We start from the raw sequence: 22,019 nt of genomic DNA on the forward strand, positions 1-22,019 counted from the left end.
GAGCACCTTCCCCACCTCTGGAATAGACTCCCATTGGAAATCAAACAGTGTGATACATTATCTTTATCTGCTCATTATGCAACACCTTCCCCACCTTTGGAATGGACTCCCACTGCAAATCAAACAGTGTGATACATTATCTTTCTTCAAAATGAAATGGATGATTGGATGGATATTCACACAGTTACCCCTGGCTTGACTGGCCTAAACCATCCTTGAAAAAATAGGTACAGCTTAAGAGTAGGTATTGCCAAGGTCTAAATGGTCACAAGACTCAACTGCCTTGTATTTCCTATGATTCTTATGACCACAGATGTGGTCCATAGTATTTCTGAAGGTGCCCAGGGCCTTGCATTGTTAAAACCCCTTGGTGTCACTAACTACAGGGAAATCTTGAGACATTCAGCTAGAAGTTCCCAGAGTCTGACTGATTCCAGAGGAAAATTTTCAGCACTTTTGCCATTATAATGCTTAGAAGCAACAGACACTAAAGAAAATCCTTAATTCCATACTCCAGATAATCTCAGGTGATACCAAAATGGGTGCTGAGGATGCAGCTGCTGCAGAATTTATTACCAAAGCACCAAAGTCACCAAGGTCAGTGAACAGGATTTGGTACTCCAACAAATGTCTTAATTTTTGTGTGTAAAGAAATGTGACTCATATTGGTCAGATTCGATCAGTTATCTACTCAGGTAAACAAAGTAAAATAAAGAAATTATTTAAGACAGAGCACATTCTTTAGGAATCTTAAAAACATAGATATATATCCTTTAGAATTAGAGCTGTGAGCTAATATTCTTGGGAAGAAATTACAATGGCTCATTTCTTATCTTAACAGTTTCCTGAAAAAAAAAACTTATTATTCAAAGGCAAGAAAGGAAAATGTGAAATGGAAAAAAATGATTCAGAGGTCCTAAAGAAAAAAATCTGAGTCAGAAGCACTAGTTAGCATAGCCGTTTTATAGTTCAAAAATAAAAAAGGCCATACAACAAGGCAGCCCACTGTCATATTTTCCAGTGAGATACAGTCCAGAGATAGAAGACCAAGTAAAGGAGAATAAAACTGTGAACCATAATATATTCAAAATTAACATCATTCAAATGACAGTAAAATGCATATTTTTTTATCAAACGCAGAACAATATGATTGGAGATTTCAAAAGTCAGAACTGAAAATGTAGCAAAAACCTGTACAGAGATGAAAGCGTTCGGAAGTAAGATACAAAGTGCGACAAATGACAAAGAACTGAAGAATGCTAGTAACACTACTTATAAGTTTTTGATTTTTCTTCTTTTGTTTTTAAACACTACGCATATGATGTGATTTCACATGTAAGTCATGGAATGCTTGTGTCAGACTATTACCACTCAGAGGGACTGCTGATAAATAAGCTATCTGGGTTGAAACTAAGTAGTTAGAATTAATCCAAACATTATATCATTTATACAACAGTAGCTACTGTGTCCCTCTCTGAAGAAGATTTATTGATTATGTTCCGTCATGTTTATCCTTCCAGTGCACCCTTTGTTAGTTGTATCTAAAAGTAATCTATAGGTCAGCTTGATTTCTATATCATCAGATTTAAACAATTTAGCAGTAATCTGTTCACTTTAAAGTCGGAAAAATAATGCAGACTGTACTTACCAAGTTACATTTTTGACATCTTTTAGTGGATAATCCTCAAACCGTAAGGAGTAATTTGAGTCCAGACACTTGCCTACAATTATGTAAAACAACAGAAAATTGAAGCTGTCTCAGATTAATAAAATATAATCATAAACCAAGTAATTACATTGATTTACTACCCTCTAAATCTCATATCAGATAAAATGAGTTAACAATATTCATATTTTGTGCCTTTTTTATACTTTTTCTGTGTTTACCAATATACCAAATGTCTAAGGTTATCGAAGAGGTAGCAAAGACACTGCAGCTGTATTACTTAAACCATCAAGGAATAATTCAACTTTCTAACAACAAAATACTGACAATAAATCAAATTTTCATTCATTTTCTGAAAATGCTTAAAATTAGGTAAGCAGATATTCAGAAAAATTACAGGCACCTATTTTGATAAGCACAACTTCAAAGTATTACTTTCTTTATTAAAATATAATAACAGGCAACATAGTTCAGACTAGAACCTTGAAAATAATCTGTTAATCCAATAATATTATCTGTAACATATAAAATAATACCAGCCTAAGTATAGAATGACAATTTCACCAGTAGCTTACAAAATAGCATTTCATGATAAAAATGAGAAGATAAATACTTGCAAGGATATCATATCTGGGAATAGCAGCTGCCATCCTACACCTCCTAAAACAAGATAGTCACTTTCTCTTTATCCTCTTCTTGTGTTGGCCATATATATATATATATATATATATATATATATATATATATATATATACACATACACACACACACACATATATATATCTATATATATATCTATATATATATATCTATATATATATATATATATATATATATATATATATATATATATATATATATATATATATATATATATATATATACACACATATATATATATTAATGAAACCAAAAGGAGCAACTAGGCTGATGCAGAGTCACAAGTAGAAATGAAAGGCAAAATCCTCAGGTTAAAATCCAAATGAAAGGCAAAATCCTCAGGTTAAAATCCAACTTTAATTCCACTGCAGGTCAGATAAGCGCTTTCACTCATTCATTTGAGCTTCATCAGATCATGTAACAAAGACCTTCAAGTACATAGGCTACATTTATACAGTTAAAACATCTCCTATTGGCTGCTTCTTGTTGCATATTCATGAGTTAATCTAAGCTTAAAGATATATGCACATATAAACATACTGAGATGTATAAAATGAATATAAATATATATAAAAAACATATAAAAAACTCTCCATGAACACTCAAGATGCTCTAATAAATATGTATATATATGTCAAAAGAAATCTATTTCAAGGGGTAAAAACATATATGTGCCATCGTTTATTATAAAATCTACAAACATTCCTCCGTTTGTTTAACATAGGTTTAATGGAGGCTCTCTCATTAAGACCTAAACCCCTATCTGCTCTCAATCTAACTATCCACATACTCTCCTTACTCTCAGTATGGTTAATGATGTCACCTCCTCGTATACTGGGTTTAATATTCTCAAGAGCTCTAAATAGGAAATAATGTTCAGGACCTGCTTGGGCTACGTGCTTAGCTAAGGCATTGTGAGGTGAAGCCTTCCTAATGTGGTAAAGATGTTCTCTTATCCTGTTTTTAAAGCGACGATTGGTTTTGCCAACATAAAATGCATCACATATTTGGCACACTGCCAAATAAACTATATGAGTAGTATCACAGGTAGCTACAGCACGTATGCTAAAGTTAGTGTGCATGTCAGGATGTTCAAAAATGGACTGGGGTCAAGAGAATTACAATAATTACAGCGTCCACATGGTTTTGTGTGTTCAAGAGGCATTGACCATTCATCCCTTTTTGAATAACATAGCATTCTCCTTAAATTTAATTTGTTCCTATATAAAAAAGAGGATTTAGTCCCCACAAGTTTACCGATGGTGTCATCAGTACAGAGAATAGGCCAGTGTTTCGTAATAATATTCTTGATTGCTGGACAATCAGTACTATATGGTAAAGAAACCCTTACATGAGTTGATCTATCATCTCTACCATTGTCTGTTGTAACGGATCCACCAGTAATAACTGGTCCAAAATAAGGGGCTGCTCTATTCAGTCTAAGTTTAATGACATCTAAGAGATTGGACTCAATCTCTTGTGAGCTATAGCCCCGTTCTTCTAGCCTTATCTTGAGGTCACTCACTTCATTTAGGAAGCCTTCTTCTGTGGCATTTAGCCTAGAGGTTCTCATCCCCTGGCCTCTAATGATATTCTTAAAAATATGCTGTGGGTGCATACTATCACGCTGTAATAGAGTATTAAAATAGCAAGGTTTCCTATAGACACCTGTATTAATCAAATCACATGCTAACTTTTCTATGTACAAGTCAAGAAATTCTATCTTCTCTCTAGAATGATTCATACTGCAGGTTAAATAGCCAGTGAGGTTGTTCAATATAGTATGGAACACAAACAAATCATCAACACTGCCTCTCCATAAAACAAAAACGTCATCCACGAAACGTCTATAAAAAGTTACATGTTGTTTAAACATTTCTAAATTAAAGAGACTCTCAAATTCCCAAAATGCAAAAACATGTTTGCATAGCTGTTGGCACAAAGGTGTGCCATGGCTTTCACCGCTGTTGGTAAAACTTGTTGTCATAGGTGAACAGATTGTTATTCAAAATGAGTTCAAGGAAATGTACAATGAGGTCTACTTTAACTGATGTATATTCACTATGTAAGAGTAGATACTCAGTGATATAAATCAGGCCTATGTTATTTGGTAACACAGTAAACAAGGACTTGTTGTCAAGCGTTACAAAAATCAAGTTATCAACGTCACAAATGCCACCTAAGCAGTCATACAAATCTGTTAAAACTGTTTGGAATCTTTCAGTACAACTTTGTTCTTATTTAATATAGGTAAATGTTTCTCAACATAGACAGAAAGGTTTTCAGTGATCCAACCCTGACCAGACACTATGGGTCTCATTGGTGGGTCAATGGAGTCTTTGTGAATCTTAGGTAACCCATGTATTGTTGGTACAAGTGGATTCTTAACGAAGAGATAGTCAAACAATTCTTGATCCAAGATATCACCTTTCAACATATCTAATAACATATTGTTTACGTGACTAATAGTGGCTTGCACTATTTGTTCGTTAACTTGTAAATAGAAATCATCTTCCAAGAGTTTAATCATAGCATCATGATATTTGCTAGTGTCCATAACTATCTGACCACCTTTATCAGCTGGTTTGATGGTTATGGACTGTAAAGACTGGAGTTTAAGTAAGCTAGTCTGCTCCCCTCTAGTCAAATTACCATTCTTCCTATATTTCTTTAGAGAAAAATATTCATACAACTCATCCTCAGTTAGTTTCAAATATGCCTCAACTAACGGATGATTAGGTGGGACAAAGTTGCTAAGCTTCTTAAACTTTGGTGGTCTAGTAACGTTATTGTCTGTCAATTCACTATCAGTTTTATCATGAAATAGCAGTTTAAGCATAAGATTTCGACAGAAAAGTCTCATGTCTACTACAGTGTCCGTAAAGTTACTGTGTGCACTTGGTATAAAGTTTAGGCCTTTACATAATAATTTCTCATCACATTCAGTCAACAAATATCCTGAGATGTTATGTATCATAGAATCTGCTGGTATCAAAATTTCAGCTGTATCTAATTTACTTTGTTCTTCCACATCTTCTTTATTGTCTGATGTGGTACAAACTCTTCTGATAATTTGCGTTTCTGTCTCCCCTGCTCATAGGCGTCCCCTTGTTATATTCTTGTCCTTTCGGACTGGGAGGAAAAGGGAGCTCACTTACTACTCCTGTAGTGATCGTGGTATGTACTTTGTGAGGTAACTTGGATCTCACTATGCCGTCATCTACTGACAACCTCTTATTGATCGGTCCCTTCACAACATGTACTGCTGGATATAAGTTAGTTCTGTCTGCACTATTATTCACAGTAGTAGGCTGACTAACTTCTTTATTGTTTGTATTAATGGAGCTGGATCCACTCTCACTATGTAAAATAGTAATTATATCATCAGTATCATTGGAAGTAGTAGTGTTATTAATGTTAGCTATATTTTGTACCCTATTACTAGGCGATACATTGTTATGTACACAGTTAGTAATATCCACAGCTTCACAAGCATTATTAACAACATTAACATTTTCAGAACCAGTACTAGGTTCGGAACCCAGTTGTCTAACACTAGTATAGTCATTAGGTTTAATGGTAGCACTATAATGTCCATGTTTAGGCCAAACAAAGACTTGTCCTAAATTAAAATCTCTGTGATCTCTAATAATCTTGCTTCTCTTCTGTTGGAGAACTTTCTGCTCTAAGGCTGATATTCCATCCAACAGGCTTTCAAATAGTGGTTCTATTACAGTACTTGGGAAACAAGAAAAAATTCTCTTCTGTTGTTTCTTAATGTTATTAATGAGTTTCTCCTCTTCAGAGGCAAAAAAGTCAATAAGTAACTCCATGTACTGTTTGCTTACCTCCAGGTTCAGGCGCTGCCACCTTGAAAGCAACTCTGGATAATGTTCCCCCTGATTGGGCATGTTTAATATACGTAATCCTCTCGGTACAATTTTTGTGTCCAAACAATAACGAAAATGCAAGCACTGTGTTTGCAAACGTTTCAAGTGTGCAAAGTCTTTCTCTAGACTGTCTAACAGGCGTTGTAGCTCATCCAAGTCGGGTGTCGCCGTATCCGCATCTTCAAAGCGCTCCAAAGTGCCGAATTGCCAGGAAGTGACTGTTGAACAGACGAGATTCTGTTCAAACCTCTTCTGTAGATGAGCGACTGAGCCCAGGTCTACACCTCGGGGCTCATAGTCTAGCTCAATATCTACAGTTTCACTCTGACTCTGCATAATAGAAAAAATAGTGCAAAGGCAGAAAAAATAGCCAAAAATGTCTGTATGCAAGGTAAAGATACAAACAAAAGTTATGCGCTAAACGCTATTCACTGGTAGTAGACTCTGCTCCAAAGTCAGCAAGAAAAAAATGAAGCTAATAAAACAGGAACAAACCACTTGCTGACAAACAGGATAAATGCCCAGTGCTCCGGAAAAACTTGAATAATATTAATGAAACCAAAAGGAGCAACTAGGCTGATGCAGAGTCACAAGTAGAAATGAAAGGCAAAATCCTCAGGTTAAAATCCAAATGAAAGGCAAAATCCTTAGGTTAAAATCCAACTTTAATTCCACTGCAGGTCAGATAAGCGCTTTCACTCATTCATTTGAGCTTCATCAGATCATGTAACAAAGACCTTCAAGTACATAGGCTACATTTATACAGTTAAAACATCTCCTATTGGCTGCTTCTTGTTGCATATTCATGAGTTAATCTAAGCTTAAAGATATATGCACATATAAACATACTGATATGTATAAAATGAATATAAAAAACATATAAAAAACATATAAAAAACATATAAAAACTCTCCATGAACACTCAAGATGCTCTAATAAATATGTATATATATGTCAAAAGAAATCTATTTCAAGGGGTAAAAACATATATGTGCCATCGTTTATTATAAAATCTACAAACATTCCTCCGTTTGTTTAACATAGGTTTAATGGAGGCTCTCTCATTGAGACCTAAACCCCTATCTGCTCTCAATCTAACTATCCACATACTCTCCTTACTCTCAGTATGGTTCCTGATGTCACCTCCTCGTATACTGGGTTTAATATTCTCAAGAGCTCTCACTGTGTGAAGAGAAACCACTGAAGGACTCTCATGTGGTAACGCGCTAATGGTACAAGAAGAATGGCTGCTGCCATGGAGCCTAGAACTTGCAGGACATGTCTGACTTGGACCTTTCTGCTCTGCATTAGAAATGACACTTGTTGGCGAATAGAGAAAACCCTTTCCTGAGGTAACCTTGCAAACATCTGTTTTGTGTTTAATTCTGCTCCTGTATATGTAACAGACTGACAAGGCAACAAGGAAGATTTCTTTACATTTACTGTAATGCCTAGTTGGGTGCAGGTTGATATTGTATAATCCTGTGCCTCTAAGAGTTGATGCCTGGTGGTAGCAGTTAGCCAGTTGTCTAGATAGGGAAACACCTGGAATCCTTGATGTCTCAGGTGAGCCGTGACTACTGCCATACATTTAGTGAACACCCTGGGGGCTGTGGTGAGACCAAAGGGCAGAGCTCTGAACTGATAATGACTGGCCCCTACCCGGAAGCAAAGAAATCTCCTGGAGCGTCTGTCCATTTCGATATGGTAGTACGCATCCTGAAGATCTATGGAGCACATCCAGTTGTCCTGACCCAGAAAGGGGAGAATGGACTGCAGTGTTGCCATCCGGAACTTTTCTTTTTGTACAGATTTGTTCAATCTGCTGAGATCCAGTATTGGTCTCCAGTCCCCTGTCTTTTTGGGTACTAAAAAGAATCTTGAGTAAGTTCCGGATCCTAGTTGGTCTGCGGGGACTTCCTGAATGGCTCTTTTTTCTAGCAGTTTTGAAACTTGAATAACTGCTTGATACCTTAGATTGGGTAGGGCATCTGGGATGGACTTTTTTGACTTTAGATGGGATTGATGAAAGGGGATTTTGTAACCTCTGCATATGATAGATAGTACCCATTTGTCTCTTGTTAAATTTTGCCAGGCTTTTGGGTACAGGGAAAGTCTTCCCCCGACTGCCTTCAGAGGTAAGCAGTCAGGCAACCCATCAGGGATGCTGCAAGGATTTGGCAGAAAAAGTTTCTCTGTCACCCTGATCTTGCAGTCCCGCTCTGCCACAAGGGCAGTGTCTGCCATTGTTGTTGTTTCCCCCTCTGCCCTTGGGAGAAAAATCACCACGTGTGTCCTGCTCACACCTGGTAAGCGTGTCTTTCACCTGAGGCCCAAAAAGTGAGGAGACATCAAAGGGAGTATTTGTGAAGGACACCCAAAAGGGTTCCACAAATTGACACAGCCACAGCCAAGCAGGTCTCCTGAGAGCCACTCCCGTACCTGCGGCTCTAATCACTCCATCGGCTGCATAGGAAATCAGCCTCATGGAGGAGTTGACTACAGAATTAAGAATCACAAGCTGGGAAGCTATTTTGGCTGATGCTGCCTCAGCTGTAGGATCTTGAAAGGTATCTCTAAGCTCTTTTAGGAGATCCCTTTGAAGTCATGGAAAATGAGAGAGATAATTCAGGGACCTCATTGAGAAGGTCGCTGAGGAAAACATTTGCTTCCCATATCTGTCCATCATCCTAGACTCTTTGTTTGGTGGATGGACAGACAAAGAAGTTTCTGCTAACTCTTTCTTGGTGGGTGCTGCTACCACCATGGCATCAACTGGCACACCTTTATAGAGAAACTGTTTGTCCTGGGGGGCTGTTATGAACTTATTTGGTCTCCTCGGAGTAGGTTCCACAGAATCTGGAGCTGACCTAGCCTTTCAAGCCACTACAGACATGAGTGGATCGAAAGGTGGAGCCACCCAAGAGGTGGAGGGTCGGGAACCAAATGCCTCCAGGTATACAGACTCATCCTCAGCAGGGGCTAGGGAAGACTAGCCACCCCTCTGCCTAAGCATTTCAAGGATGTCCGAAAAGGAAACATCTTCAGAGGGGGACCTGGGGGACCCTTCCGATTCATCCAGTTCTGTATCTGAGGTAACAGACTCAGGGACGTCTGGGTGCTTCCTCTTGCACTTCTTCTTCCAAAGAGGCTCCTCTGAGTGATCAGTGGAGGTCTCAGAAGAAGAGGGGTCACCCAATGGGGTGTCCTGGGGCATAGGTTCCCTATGCTTCTGGGTCAGAAGAAAAGCAGAGGTTGGCACAGGCACCACAAGAGAAGGAGCCAATGGGGCTGATAGTAGGGCTGCTTCAGGGGACAGCACACTCCACATGACCTTGAAGGCATCACAATCCCAAGTCAAAGAAAGCTCTGGCTCCGAAGAGACGTTAGTCCTTCTCTGCGTCGAGGGCGACGGTTCCGAGGCCAATGTGGGAGCCGAGCTCACCTGCGCCGAAGCTCCGAGAGGGAGAGGGGGGTCGGACAAGGGACCGATGCCACTTCCCCCCTCGGAGCCGACGAGAGAGCTTCGGCGCCCAGATCACTCAATGGAGGGAACAATCGAGGTGATCGGAGCCGACGTCAGAACCAAAGAGGAGGTGATCGGCACGGTCAGTTCTACTATCATTACGTCCATGGTCTCCGGCTCGGAACTAAGTGTAGTCAGAGGAGGAATAGAGATGGAGGCGGATGGAGCCGCAACCTGCTGAGGTGGGCTGGAAAGTAATTTCACAAGGGCTTGTGATTTAAGCAACCTGCTGACTACTCTCTCCACATCTTGATCCAATAACCTGGAGTATCGAGACGAGTGGGATGAAGAGCAATGACTGCGTTCACTTCCTAATAAGGGTGACTGTGGCACCGACCGGATCGGCTCTAATGAAGGAGACCTTGCTTGCTTGTGGCTCCGAGACGGCTCCGAGGTGGCAGTTGGAGCTGAAGGAGGAGATGACTTATCGATGCTAGTCGGCACCGACAAACTTGGTTCTTCAAGCCCAGGAGTCGGTTCCAAGGATGGAGCCGATGGTTTGACAGACTTATAGGATTTCACTGGCTGAGAACCTTTAGCCGGGGAATCCTGTGGTTTCAATAATCCTCGAAGGATTATATTATTTTTGCACTCCTGCAGGACCCTTGGACTAAATGCATGACAGATAGAGCAGGAGTCCTGCAGGTGCACAGCCACTAAACAATAAACACAGCTAATGTGCCCATCTGTCAGAGATATTTTCTGACAGCATGAGTCACACTTTTTGAAGCCAGAAACTTTGGCCTCTTTAGACATGTTACACTACTATACTAAAAAACAAACAGTTTTTTTTTTTACAGTTAAGGAACAGAAAGGAGAGCCTCTAATTTAAATGGCTGTCCTAAGGTGGGGGGGGGGGGGGCTCTCTAATTTAAATGAGTTCAGGGGAAACAGAAGGCCTGCAAGATATGGAGCGATGGCCAACAAAACTACAACACACACAAGAAAGGCAATAAGGGATAAAGAACTATATCTAGACAAAAACTTAACAAATTTTAAGAATAAACAAAAATTCTAATCATAGAAAAAACTATACTAAGCCTGAGCCAGTAATGAAGCAACCTCACAGCTGAAGCGGCAAATGAGATCTGGGTAGCTGACGCTGGGCATTCTGGGATAAGGGTTAGCCTCGAGTCAGTAAATAGCTCTCGAGCTATAGAAGTAGGCCGAGGAACGGCTCCGAACCCAAACAGCAAGAACGAAGGCGAAATGGGACAACTTAACATCTTTCTCTTCTCTCTGATTTTTGATATCCCTTATGTGTTCCATATACCTAACCCTAAATAATCTTTTCGTCTCCCCGATATAAAAAAGGTTGCAGGGACATCTTAGAGCATAGATAACTCCCTTACTAGTGCATGAAAATCTGTCTTTTCGTGTAAATTTCTTACCATTTATATATTCAAAGGAAATGACCACCTGCTTGCAAACTGAACAATTACCACACAAGCCGGTACCCATTGGACTGAGTGAGTTTCATACATTCATTTCTGGAAATATAAATTTTCCAAGGACCAGTCTGTCTTGCAAACTCCTACCCTTTTTGAAAGACATAAAAAGGTAGTTCGGTAGTATTTCCTGTAGTACTTTATCCCTTTTCAAAAGATCCCAATAGTACCTAACCATACTGGTTATTTCACTACTACCAATATTGTATAAAGATACAAAATAAATTTTATTCTGCTGTGATATATACATAACATGCCTCCTTACCCTCCCCATAAGACAATGATCGCAGCAATCTTTCTAAAGTGCTACTCCAAAACAGTACACTGCTTCTATATAAGCTATAGTGATCCTTTATATACACTTCTGATGTTTGTCAGGAAATTTAAAGAAAGAATGATCAGACTGTCCCCTTCCCCAACAGAATCCATGCCAAGCTAATGTGCACATCTGAGGTTTGTGAAAAAAAGTTAGATAAAATAATTAACACAATGTCCACAACCTCACATAAGATATATTAAGCTTTATGTGCAAACCTGTAAGCTTTGACTGTGAGGAACATTAAATTAGTAATGACCAAACAGTCACCAGATCCCCACACAAGCTACAGCAACAATCTTTGCAGCACACCTCTGAGCAGGGCCATTGTTACACCCGATGAAGCTCAAGACAGACTAAGCACACATCAAAATTGAACTAAACAGTGTTTGGTCATGATAATAAAATATTCCATCTTCATGAAAAAGCATTATAGCTTTGCAAAGATAGTTAAATAGCTGCTTAAACTTAGAAGAGGACAAGCATGGCAGTTATCTTTATCCACAGACATCTCCTACCACCACCTAGCAGTCACAGCTACTTCTCTTTACTCTTCAGATATCTGACTGTAATAAAAATGAAGGCCAGGTATTGTATTTCAGATCTGTTCCACACAAGCACTGGCCACACATTAAAGTATTCCAAGTTGCTTCACATAACTCACATTAATCCTGAAAAAACAGAATACTGGACAAACAGCAGCAGTCAGTCACTTTCCTCTACAGAGAGCCCCCAGCAATTATAGCTAATAATTGTTATCACAGATGCCCGACTCTTGTTAAAAAATCACTCTCAACTTCTCAGCATAAGAACCAGGGAGAACACCAAAATATTGGGGGAGAGAAAATTTAGACCCAAAATCAGGAAGCAGTTTTAAAAAAGAAGTTATGTACTCACCATAACATTCCATCTGGGTAGTTGTACTTCATTTGTCTTCAACCTGTGGGAATACGGATCCGTATCGCATCCGAGCTGGCAAGATTACTAGCATCAGCTCCAAGCTCCAGACTCCTCCCCTTACCCATAATACACCTCCCCTGCCTTCCATCTCCAGATCGAGTTTGCTGAACTTACACTTATAACCCGACCTGACAACATAGTTGTGACCTATACTACAGCCCGTAGGCTGACCATGCGCCAAAGGTCCAGGGGAAGGTGGGAGGGACGGTTGAAGACAAATGAAGTACAACTACTCAGATGGAATGTTAAGGTGAGTACATAACTTCTTTATCTGAAGTAGTTTACTTCATTTGATCTTCAACCTGTGGGACAGAGTCCCCAGCTACTAAACTCCTGTGTGGCCCTCATGGAAGGATATTCCACAGTACCGCAGAGCTGAGGGATGCTCTCCTTCTAGATGTCAAATCCAATTTGTAATGGGAGATAAAAGTATGAGATGAGGACCAAGTAGCTGCAGAGAAAATGTCATCCAAAGATACCCTAGATCAGAAAGCTGCAGATGTAGCCATGGACCTAGTGGAATGAGCTTTAACCTGACCTGGAGGAGACATGCCTTTGTCCTTATAGACCTGCAGGATACAAGAAGAAATACATCTAGCTATAATGACCTTGGAAATAGGTTTGACCAAAAAGGGTCTATAGAATGAAACAAATAATTGATCAGATTTACGAAAACGTTTTGTCCGGTGTAAATAGAATCGTAACTGTCTGTGAACATCCAGCATGTGTAGTTTATATTCCATCCTGTAGGTAAAGCTGGGAAAGAACACAGGCAAATTTATAGTCTGATTGATATTTACTGGTGATGCCACCTTAGGAAGAAAAGATGGATTGGCTCAAAGGGGCACTCTATCTTTATGAAAAATCATTTACGGAAATTTTATGGACAAGGTCTGTAATTCCAAAACCCTTCTAGGAGAGGTAATAGCGACCAGAAAGGCCATTTTCCATGCTAGAAATTTTAGATCAGCAGTAGTGGCAGGCTTGAAAGACAGAGTGACCAGAGCTTGGAGAACCATAGTAAGGACCCATGGGGGAACAGGGTCTTTGACCGAGGGGGGGGGGGCATAATAAAAAAGTGCCCTTAATAAAGGCTTTACACAGTCTCAAAGATGCCAAGGATGCAGAATTCTCGCCCACATGAAAATGAGAAATGGCAGCCAACTGAACTTTAACGGTAGAAGAGCTAGCGCTATGCTGGAAGATGTCAGCTAGGAAATCAAGAATGTCGGAATTAGGTGTTGTGAAGGGATCTAAACTCTTCTGAGAAGCCCAGCTAGAAAAACCTTTCCACTTGCTGCGATAAACCTTTTTAGTAGATGACTTATGAGCAGCTACCAAAATGGACTTAACTGAGGATGAAAGTCTAGGAGTCCTGGCAATCACGGGAACTGGAGCAGCCAAGCAGTGAGTTTCAGGATGTCCAGAGTCAGAAGAGGTACCCTTGATGGGTATGAAATCAGATCTGGAATGGGATCTACGATCCAAGGTGAAGCCAGAAGGTGAGACCAAAGGAAGGGAAACCATACCTGGTGAGGCCAGAATGTGGCAATGAGTATCACTTTGCTCCCTTGTTGACAAGTTTTCTGTAGAAGCTTCAGGATGACAGGAACTGGCGGGTAAACATACAGAAGACCAGAGGGCCAAGCATGAACTAGAACATCTCTGGGGGGGCTCCCCCGACTGGGGGTTCAGAGTGAAAACCCTGCTGCACTTGGCGTTGGAAGGAGATGCAAAGAGATTGCAGCAAGGTTGACCCCACTAGCTGAAGATCTGTTCCGCTACTGATGGATTCAGAGACCACTCATAAGGCATCAGAATGGTCTGACTTAGCCTGTCTGCTAGGATGTTGGACTGTCCCAGAATGTGCGTTGCTATAAGAAAGTGACCAGTGGAGATTGCCCATTTCTACACTCTCATGGCCTCGCGACAAAGGGGATAAGATCTAGTCCCTCCCTCTTTGTTGATAGACCAGACTACTGACATGTTGTCTGACTGAATAGCAATTGTCCCTCGAGGAAGAGAGGCATGAAGGGCCTGCAATGCTAGAAGGACCACCCTCATCTCTAGGACATTGATATGCAAGCTGGTCTATATGGGGGACCACAGGCCTTGGACTGTCCTGCCCGAACAATGCCCTCCCACCCAAGTTGGGAGGCATCCGTGGTCACTGTGGTGAGGGCCGGGGCTGGAACGAAGGGTCGTCCCCCCATAATGTCCGGAGAGCTCATCTACCATATGAGGGATGACTGACACACTGGGCTTAGGTGGATAAGGAAGGTAGTGGTAAATCCTACAGGGACCACTGAACCGCCAGAGTCCACTGAAGAATCCGCATGTGTAGCCGAGCACATGGAAGGAGAGTTATGGTCACCACCATCGAGTCTAAGACCCTCGACACAGATTTCGCTGTTGGAAGATGAGAATGGTAAATTTGAGAAACATGCATCCTGAGGTTTTTGAACCCTCTCTGAGGTCAGGAACACTTTGCCCTGGAGTGCATCTATTCTGGAACCAATGTAGTCTATGACCTGTACAGGCTCTAGTAGAGATTTGGATGTGTTGATTGTGATACCCAAACTCAGGGCGAGTGTCAAAACGTAGTCCCTGGTTTGGGAAAGTAGATGCCTGGTGGGAGTAGTGAGGAGCCAATCATCCAGATATGGATAGACCTGAATCCCCTGAAGTCTCAGGTGAGCCACTACCACCGCCATCACTTTGTTAAACACCCTGGGGGCTGTGGTGAGACCAAAGGGTAGGGCTTGAAATTGATAATGATTGGCCCCTAGCCAGAAGCAAAGGAACTTCCTGGAGCTTCTCTGCATTTTTATGTGATAGTAAGCATCCTGGAGATGTAACAAGCACATCCAGTCGCTTTCTTGCAGGTACGGCATGATGGACTGTAGTGTGACTATCCAGATCTTTTCTTTGGCCACTGACAGGTTCAGGGTAGAGAGTTCCAGAATGGGCCTTAAGTCCCCCATTTTCTTTGACACCAAAAAGAACCTGGAGTAGAAGCCCGATCTGGACTGATTTGGGGGGATGATATCAATGGCTCGTTTTCCTAGCAGCTTGGGAATTTCCTGTGCTGCTGCCTCCCTTTGCATGGGTGGAACATCCGGGAGTTGTTTGGGAGGGGTTGGAGAACCCACGAAGGGGATAGAATATCCTCTGGATATGATTTGCAGCACCCAGCGGTCCATTGTTATGGACTCCCATGCCACTGGGTGCAAGGACAATCATCCCCCGACTGCCTCAAGAGTAGAGCAGTCGGGCAACCCCTCAGGGTTGCTACCCGGGTCTTTCCAAGAAAGGTTATTGAGACCCGAAGTTTCGCAAACCCCCTTTGGCCTCTGGGCTGGTGTCCATTCTGTCCACCTCTGCCTCTGGGGGAAGAAGAGCCCTGAGTGTCCTGAGAATACTGAGACTTTCAGAACATCTTATTTTGCCATCTCTGGTTCTAAGAAAAGGACCTCTGAGGGTTAGAGAAGTGGATCATGATGGCAAACAGTGTCTTCCCATCCTTCTCACTCTGGACTAGCGTCTCCTTGATGGTCTTACCGATCAGAGTTGAGCCGTCATAAGGGGTATTGGGAAAGGACGCCTTAAGGGGTTCGGTAAACTGGCACAACCTGAGCCAGACGTTACACCTCATGGACACACCGGACCCAGCTGACCTAGCCACTCCTTTCATTGCATGGGAGAGGAGTCACATGGACATATTTGATACTACTCTCAAAGTGGTCATTTTTGCGGAGAACAAAGCCTTGTCCTCCTGCGACATGGACTTGGGGAGACTCCTCCAGCTCCTTCATCAGATTGGGTTGGAGTCTCATGACATGGGCCAAATAGTTCAGCGCCCTTTTTGAAAAGGTAGCTGAAGCATACACCCGCTTCCCCAGCCAGTCCATCATCTGAGACTCTCAGTCAGGAGGGTGGACCGAGGAACTTTCCTGAGATAGTTCCCTCTTCGTGGCTGCTGCTACCACCATGACGTCCACTGGAGTGCTCTTGTTCCAGGAAGGCCTGTCTGTAGGGGAACTCAAAACCTTATCAGGCCACTTGAGGATTGGCTCTATGGAATCTGGCTCCTTCCATGCCCGCAAGGTGATGAGATCCATTAAAGGATCCATAGGGGGGCACCCAAGACATAGACGGGCCCGTGCCAAAGGCCTCCAGAAACACAGACTCATCAGAGGAGGGCTTTGGGGCAGACCAACCTCCCCGCTGGCGCAGGACCTCCATGATGTCTCTGAAGGAGACATCGTTGGGAGGTGATCTTGGGGAGCCCTCCCCCTCATCTAAGTCCGTGTCCTTGGTTAGGGACTCAGGGGAGTCCAAGTGCCTCCTCTTACATGTATGCTTGCAATGCACCTCTCCCGTGGGGCTCTCCAGGGAGTGCTCACAAGCCATCTGTTCCTCTGGGGGAACCGTCTGGGGCCTTTTGGGCATGGGCTGTTCCTCTGGTAAGACAACAGGGACCGTAAACAGAGCTGAGGGGCTCTGGGTGGAGCCTGAAGGGGTGGTCAGGAGCCTTGATCTGATGGAGAGGACCCGTTCTACCACATTGAATGCTGAAGGAGAGCAGACCTCCTGGGAAGCCAATAAGGAGGCCAGTCTCCCCGGGTCTGATGCGAGAATCGGAGCTGGAACCAAAGTGGCCGGAGCTCCGAGAGAGGAAACCTAGGCTGATAACCTCAGGGCTGATGGTAAAGGTTCCACTCCTTGGATCCAACCCCCAGGCTCTGGCTCCTAGAGCAGCTCAGATCCGAACTAGTCAAATCCAAGATGCTCCAGGCAGATGCCAGCATCAAGGATGCGAGGACCATCAGCTCCAATGCCCCAACCAAGGTCAACCTTGGATCCGAGAACTGTGAAGTCTAAGGTCGGATTGGGGAAGGAGTAGTAGGCTGAAAAAAGGGAAGTGAGCTGTGCCCTCCTGAAGGGGGGGGGGCTGGCAAGACCACTCATCTGGATCTGCATCTGGATAAAGAGCCTCATCATCTTATCCAGATTCATGTCCAAGAGAGACCGGGTGGACCACGATGAGGCCACAAACTCCGACCTGGCTGATCGAGTAGCTGAGTCCTGAAAGACTGGCCGTGCCTCCTCCAGCTCTGGGGAGAACCTCGGAGATCGGAGCAAAGGGGCGTCATGGATCCGAGCAGATTTGCTTGGTGACATGAGGTCCGGAGACCTCTTCTTCTTCTCTTTTGTCCTCGACACTCTCTCCTGCTCTCTACCCCCTCCTCTGCTCCGCTACCACAGGCTTAGAAGCAGGAGTTTGAGTCTCAGCCTGGGAGGGAGGGGAGGCCAGAGGCAGCCATCGTGACTGAAGCTGAGAATGAGGAGGGAGGATCAGTGGCAGGAAGAAGCCCCTTAAGGGCCAACTTGGCCTTTCTGTCTTTTAAAGCCCAGGGGTTGAACCCTGCACAGATGGCACAGTCAACATTAAGATGGGCCACACCTAAACACAGTACATATCCAAAAACAAATAAGACTGGACACTGCTCGAATATCAACTCCTTCTGTTTATTAAAAACATTAAAAAAAAAAATTACTGATTTTCTATTGGTTTGTATTTGTTTTAAAATGTTTGGTTTTGGGAGATGCTTTATCTGATGAAGGGCAAAGGCCCGAAAGCGCTCATCACTTGTATGTCTATTTTTAATAAACAGAAGGAGTTGATATTCGAGCAGTGTCCAGTCTTATTTGTTTTTGGATATTTACTATGGTTTATTTGACTGGACTTTGGTGAGGCACAGAACATTGTTTTGTTTTTCTAAACACAGTACACACAGAGTGTTGCCACCTGCTGGGGAGAGCCTATGGCCACACACTGTGCAACGCTTAAAATAAGCTTTTCAGCCATAACTTAACAAAAGAAAGAACTTTCTACTTAAAACTTTAGCACACACCCACTCACCACGGTTCCACTTCATATGATCGAATTTCCCTAAACTCGAAACCAGAATCTCGAATTTCGAGAAACTCGAACATATGAAAGAGACAAAAAAAATTAACACCTTTCAAATGATTTCGCAGGGGGGTTTTACCCTCCCCTGCACCTCCCACACCCCCCTAATTAAATATACCTACACCGAGATCGCACTATAGTGAAGGAAAGGGAAATCTCCCATTCCACGCTATACGCGTAAGCACAAAATGGAAGATTTTCCATTCCTCCGCTATAGTGCGGTCACGGAACATTCACATTTAAACTGCTAGGGTACAGGGAGACCTGGCCCCCTGCAATAAGGTAAGTTAACTTTTTATTTTTTTAAAACCTAAAGCTCCCAATTCACAATTTCAAGTGAATGGAAGTTCGAGATTATGAATTTCGAGCTTCCATCCATTCGATCTTGTGAAGGGGAACCCCCACCACACACTAAACTGACTAGAAGGGGGAGGGGCAGACAGACAAACTATACTAACACCTGCAACAAACCTACACATGATGCCAAAGTGATGGGAGGGGAGAAAGGGTACCTACACTAATCTAAAACGGCTAACTAAACAAAAATGATTAAACCTACAATACACAACAAAATCCTGCTAACTGGAGCTCCAGAGACATGATGCTTTCACAAATTGCGGCAAATGAGATCTGGGGATGGAAGGCAGGGGAGGTGTTTTATGGGTAAGGGGAGGAGTCAGGAGCTCAGAGCTGATGCTAGTTATCTTGCCGGCTCGGATCCGATATGGATCCGTATTCCCACAGGCTGAAGATCAAATGAAGTAGACTACTTCAGATTATTGGTTTTATACACTTAAGAGAGGGGGCAAAATAGCAGACTTTGAATAGCATGCATTTTCTGAAGGACATGCATTTTTCTGATAAATACTACTGACTGTTGGGTGAGGAAAGTAAACATACATTTTTTGTCTGTATGTTTCTTAAACTGATAGAGCTGCTTTCTGTTTTACCTCCTCTATTTTGTTTTTTGTTTTAAGAAATCTGCTTGGCCTGGTGTTTTTGTTCTATGAGAGAGCTATATACTTAAATTATCTAGGCTGCCCATTTCACATTTTTTTCATTGGTTAAATTGTTTATTAAGTGATACTTAAATATACAGTGAATTTCTGGGTCTTTGTCTTTTCTGATAAGTCTCCAAGACTGCATAAATTACAAGCACCACTGGTGATTCTCTGTAGGGTGAGGAAAGTAAACCTATATTTTTTGTTTGTGAGTTGCTTAAACTGATGGAGCTGCCTTCTGTTTTACCAGCTCCATTTTATTTTTTAAGAAATCTGCTGTGCCTGGTGTTTTTTGCTCTATATGAGAGATAGAGACTTAAATTATGTAGGCTGCATATTTCACTTTTTTTTCATTGATTGCATTGTTTTTTGAGTGTTACTCAAATACACAGTGAATTTCTGGGTCTGTCTTTTCTGATAAGACTACAAGCCTGCATAAACTACAAGCACCCAACCTTCCCTTTATTGATATGCTTTTTAAACCTGGTTATTTTAAAATGTGCACCGTTACTGTAAATTGAGCTTTATAAGCTCCTCCCTTTTTACACTGCTGTTGATATATTGAATTATTTGCCTTTCTTTGTACTTATTTTGAAAAAAAGGGATTTTGCCTCTAATTGTTATTTCTAATGATTTACCTGCTCTGCATTAATTATCTAGCTAGCTGTTGGATAAAGTAGTGTATTGTTACATGCTAGCAAGCACGTTTTGTGTTTTTACATCAAGAGGTCAATGTATTTTACATCTAGTGCACTGGGTAGTAGCCTGACTTGTTTAAGCTGGGAAAACACTTGTGATATCTGCAGGTAGTTTTATTGGTTCTAGGTCTTAATCATCTTATCTTGTTTTTAGTACCTTTATAAATTCAGTACAATTGAGTGGCTCTTGGCTCATTTCTACAAAGTGAAGTACATTGATTGAATAACCATATTCTTATAAAGTACACTGCTGTATCTGTATCTTTACATTTGTTTGTCATAACATTTCATATCCAAGTTTGTTTGTGGTAGCATTTCACCCCAGACACTCCATTACTGTGTTTTTACATTTGGAGGACTGGGATTATTCATCTAGTGGCAGTAGGTATTTACCTGGTCTATTTGAGCTGGGAAGCACACAAAGGGGTATTAAGTGCAGTTGCTGTATTGGCCAGGGGGCTCAGTTAGTTTTTGTATTTCCAATGCTGGTATAAATTCAGCACATTTGAATGGAGCTGTTCACTGTTCCCATGCCCTGTACAGAAACAAACGTCTGGAAACATTGCTTATTTTAATTATACTGAGAAAGTTTACTGCGCTAGTTACCTTATTATAGCGCCCAGGACTATTACTGCGCAGAAAGCATCTAATTTGGTGCTGGACAGCATCACTGGTTAGGTTAGCTGGAGATTACACCACGCAAGCACAATTCCCTCATCTCCTATTCTTCTGAAGTACACTTTAGGACCTGCAACCATGGATGGGTACTTTCCTGCTACCACTGCATCCAGCTATGTGGACATGGGTATCCCAAGGCAATGTAACAACTGCTTTATGTACACTGTTGACCGCTAATTCTCTACAAAACAAATACAGTTATCTGACAGATGTAGTTACATTTTCCAATACATTATCAACCCAATAGTGGCTTTTTTAGGCATTGCCAAACAGACAAACCATCCAACATAACAAAAGTTACTCAGGACAAGCTAAAGGTGTTACTGTTCAATGCTAGAAGCCTCAATAAGAAACTGCACTCCCTGGAAGCTCTCCTCACCCTGGAGAATGCTGACATCTGTGCAGTTATTGAAACATGGTTCAAAGCCATGGAAAGAACTCCAGCAGTGCTTGGCTATAATGCCCTTCATACATTTCCACCACCCATGGAACATGGAAGAGCTAAAGGTGCAGGTGTATCTATTTACATGAAGGATAAACACACCACACAATATGACATGCTTGAGCTACTCCATATCCAACTAACCATGGGAAAATCCATTACCATATTCTTGCTAGCTACAAGTACCCCTCTCTGGACCAAGAAACCCATACATCATACCTATAGCTGCTAGAATCACTCACCATGCAGACTAATATCATACTCAAGGGTGATTTTAACTATCCCTCCATTAATGGGGAGGCATACATGACCACTAGGCACACCTCCAGACTGTTTTGCCAGCATGATGCACTGGAAGTACTCCAGGTGCAACTGACAGTTGGCAAGACACCCATCTAATTTATAGCCAGCTACAGCTTCCCCTCCATGACTCAGGACACCCACTCTTCCTACCTGGACCTACTTGGCTCAATCAAGATACCCCATAACACCTCAATCCTTGGTGACTTCAACTACCCCAACATAGACTGAGTGAACTATTCCTGCACTAATGTGCTCACCCAATGATTCCTTGACTTCATCCATTCTAATGCACTAGAACAGCTCTTCTCATCCCCCACAAGGGGAGATAACACTCTGGACCTGGTTCTCACCAACATGGGTGACTGCTGCACCACTCCCATAGTATGTCCTTCCCTAGTCAGATCAGATCATCGGTCTGTCTCATTTGAAGCTTCTATCCCACCCAACCCTGCCC

General features: G+C 42.0%; 1 protein-coding gene across 1 annotated transcript in view; it reads right to left on the minus strand.

The window, feature by feature from the left end:
• Window positions 1-22,019, minus strand: part of LOC122802152 (putative protein TPRXL) — a 992,304-nt gene that overhangs the window by 28,574 nt on the left and 941,711 nt on the right. Inside the window, exon 20 of the mRNA XM_044071829.1 lies at window positions 1,649-1,721. Coding sequence (XP_043927764.1) covers window positions 1,649-1,721 — 73 coding nt within the window. The remainder of the gene's footprint in view (window positions 1-1,648; window positions 1,722-22,019) is intronic.

The sequence above is a fragment of the Protopterus annectens genome, chromosome 5.part0 (assembly GCF_019279795.1).
Source record: "Protopterus annectens isolate FY-2018-M chromosome 5.part0, PAN1.0, whole genome shotgun sequence".
Taxonomy (NCBI): Eukaryota; Metazoa; Chordata; order Ceratodontiformes; family Protopteridae; genus Protopterus; species Protopterus annectens.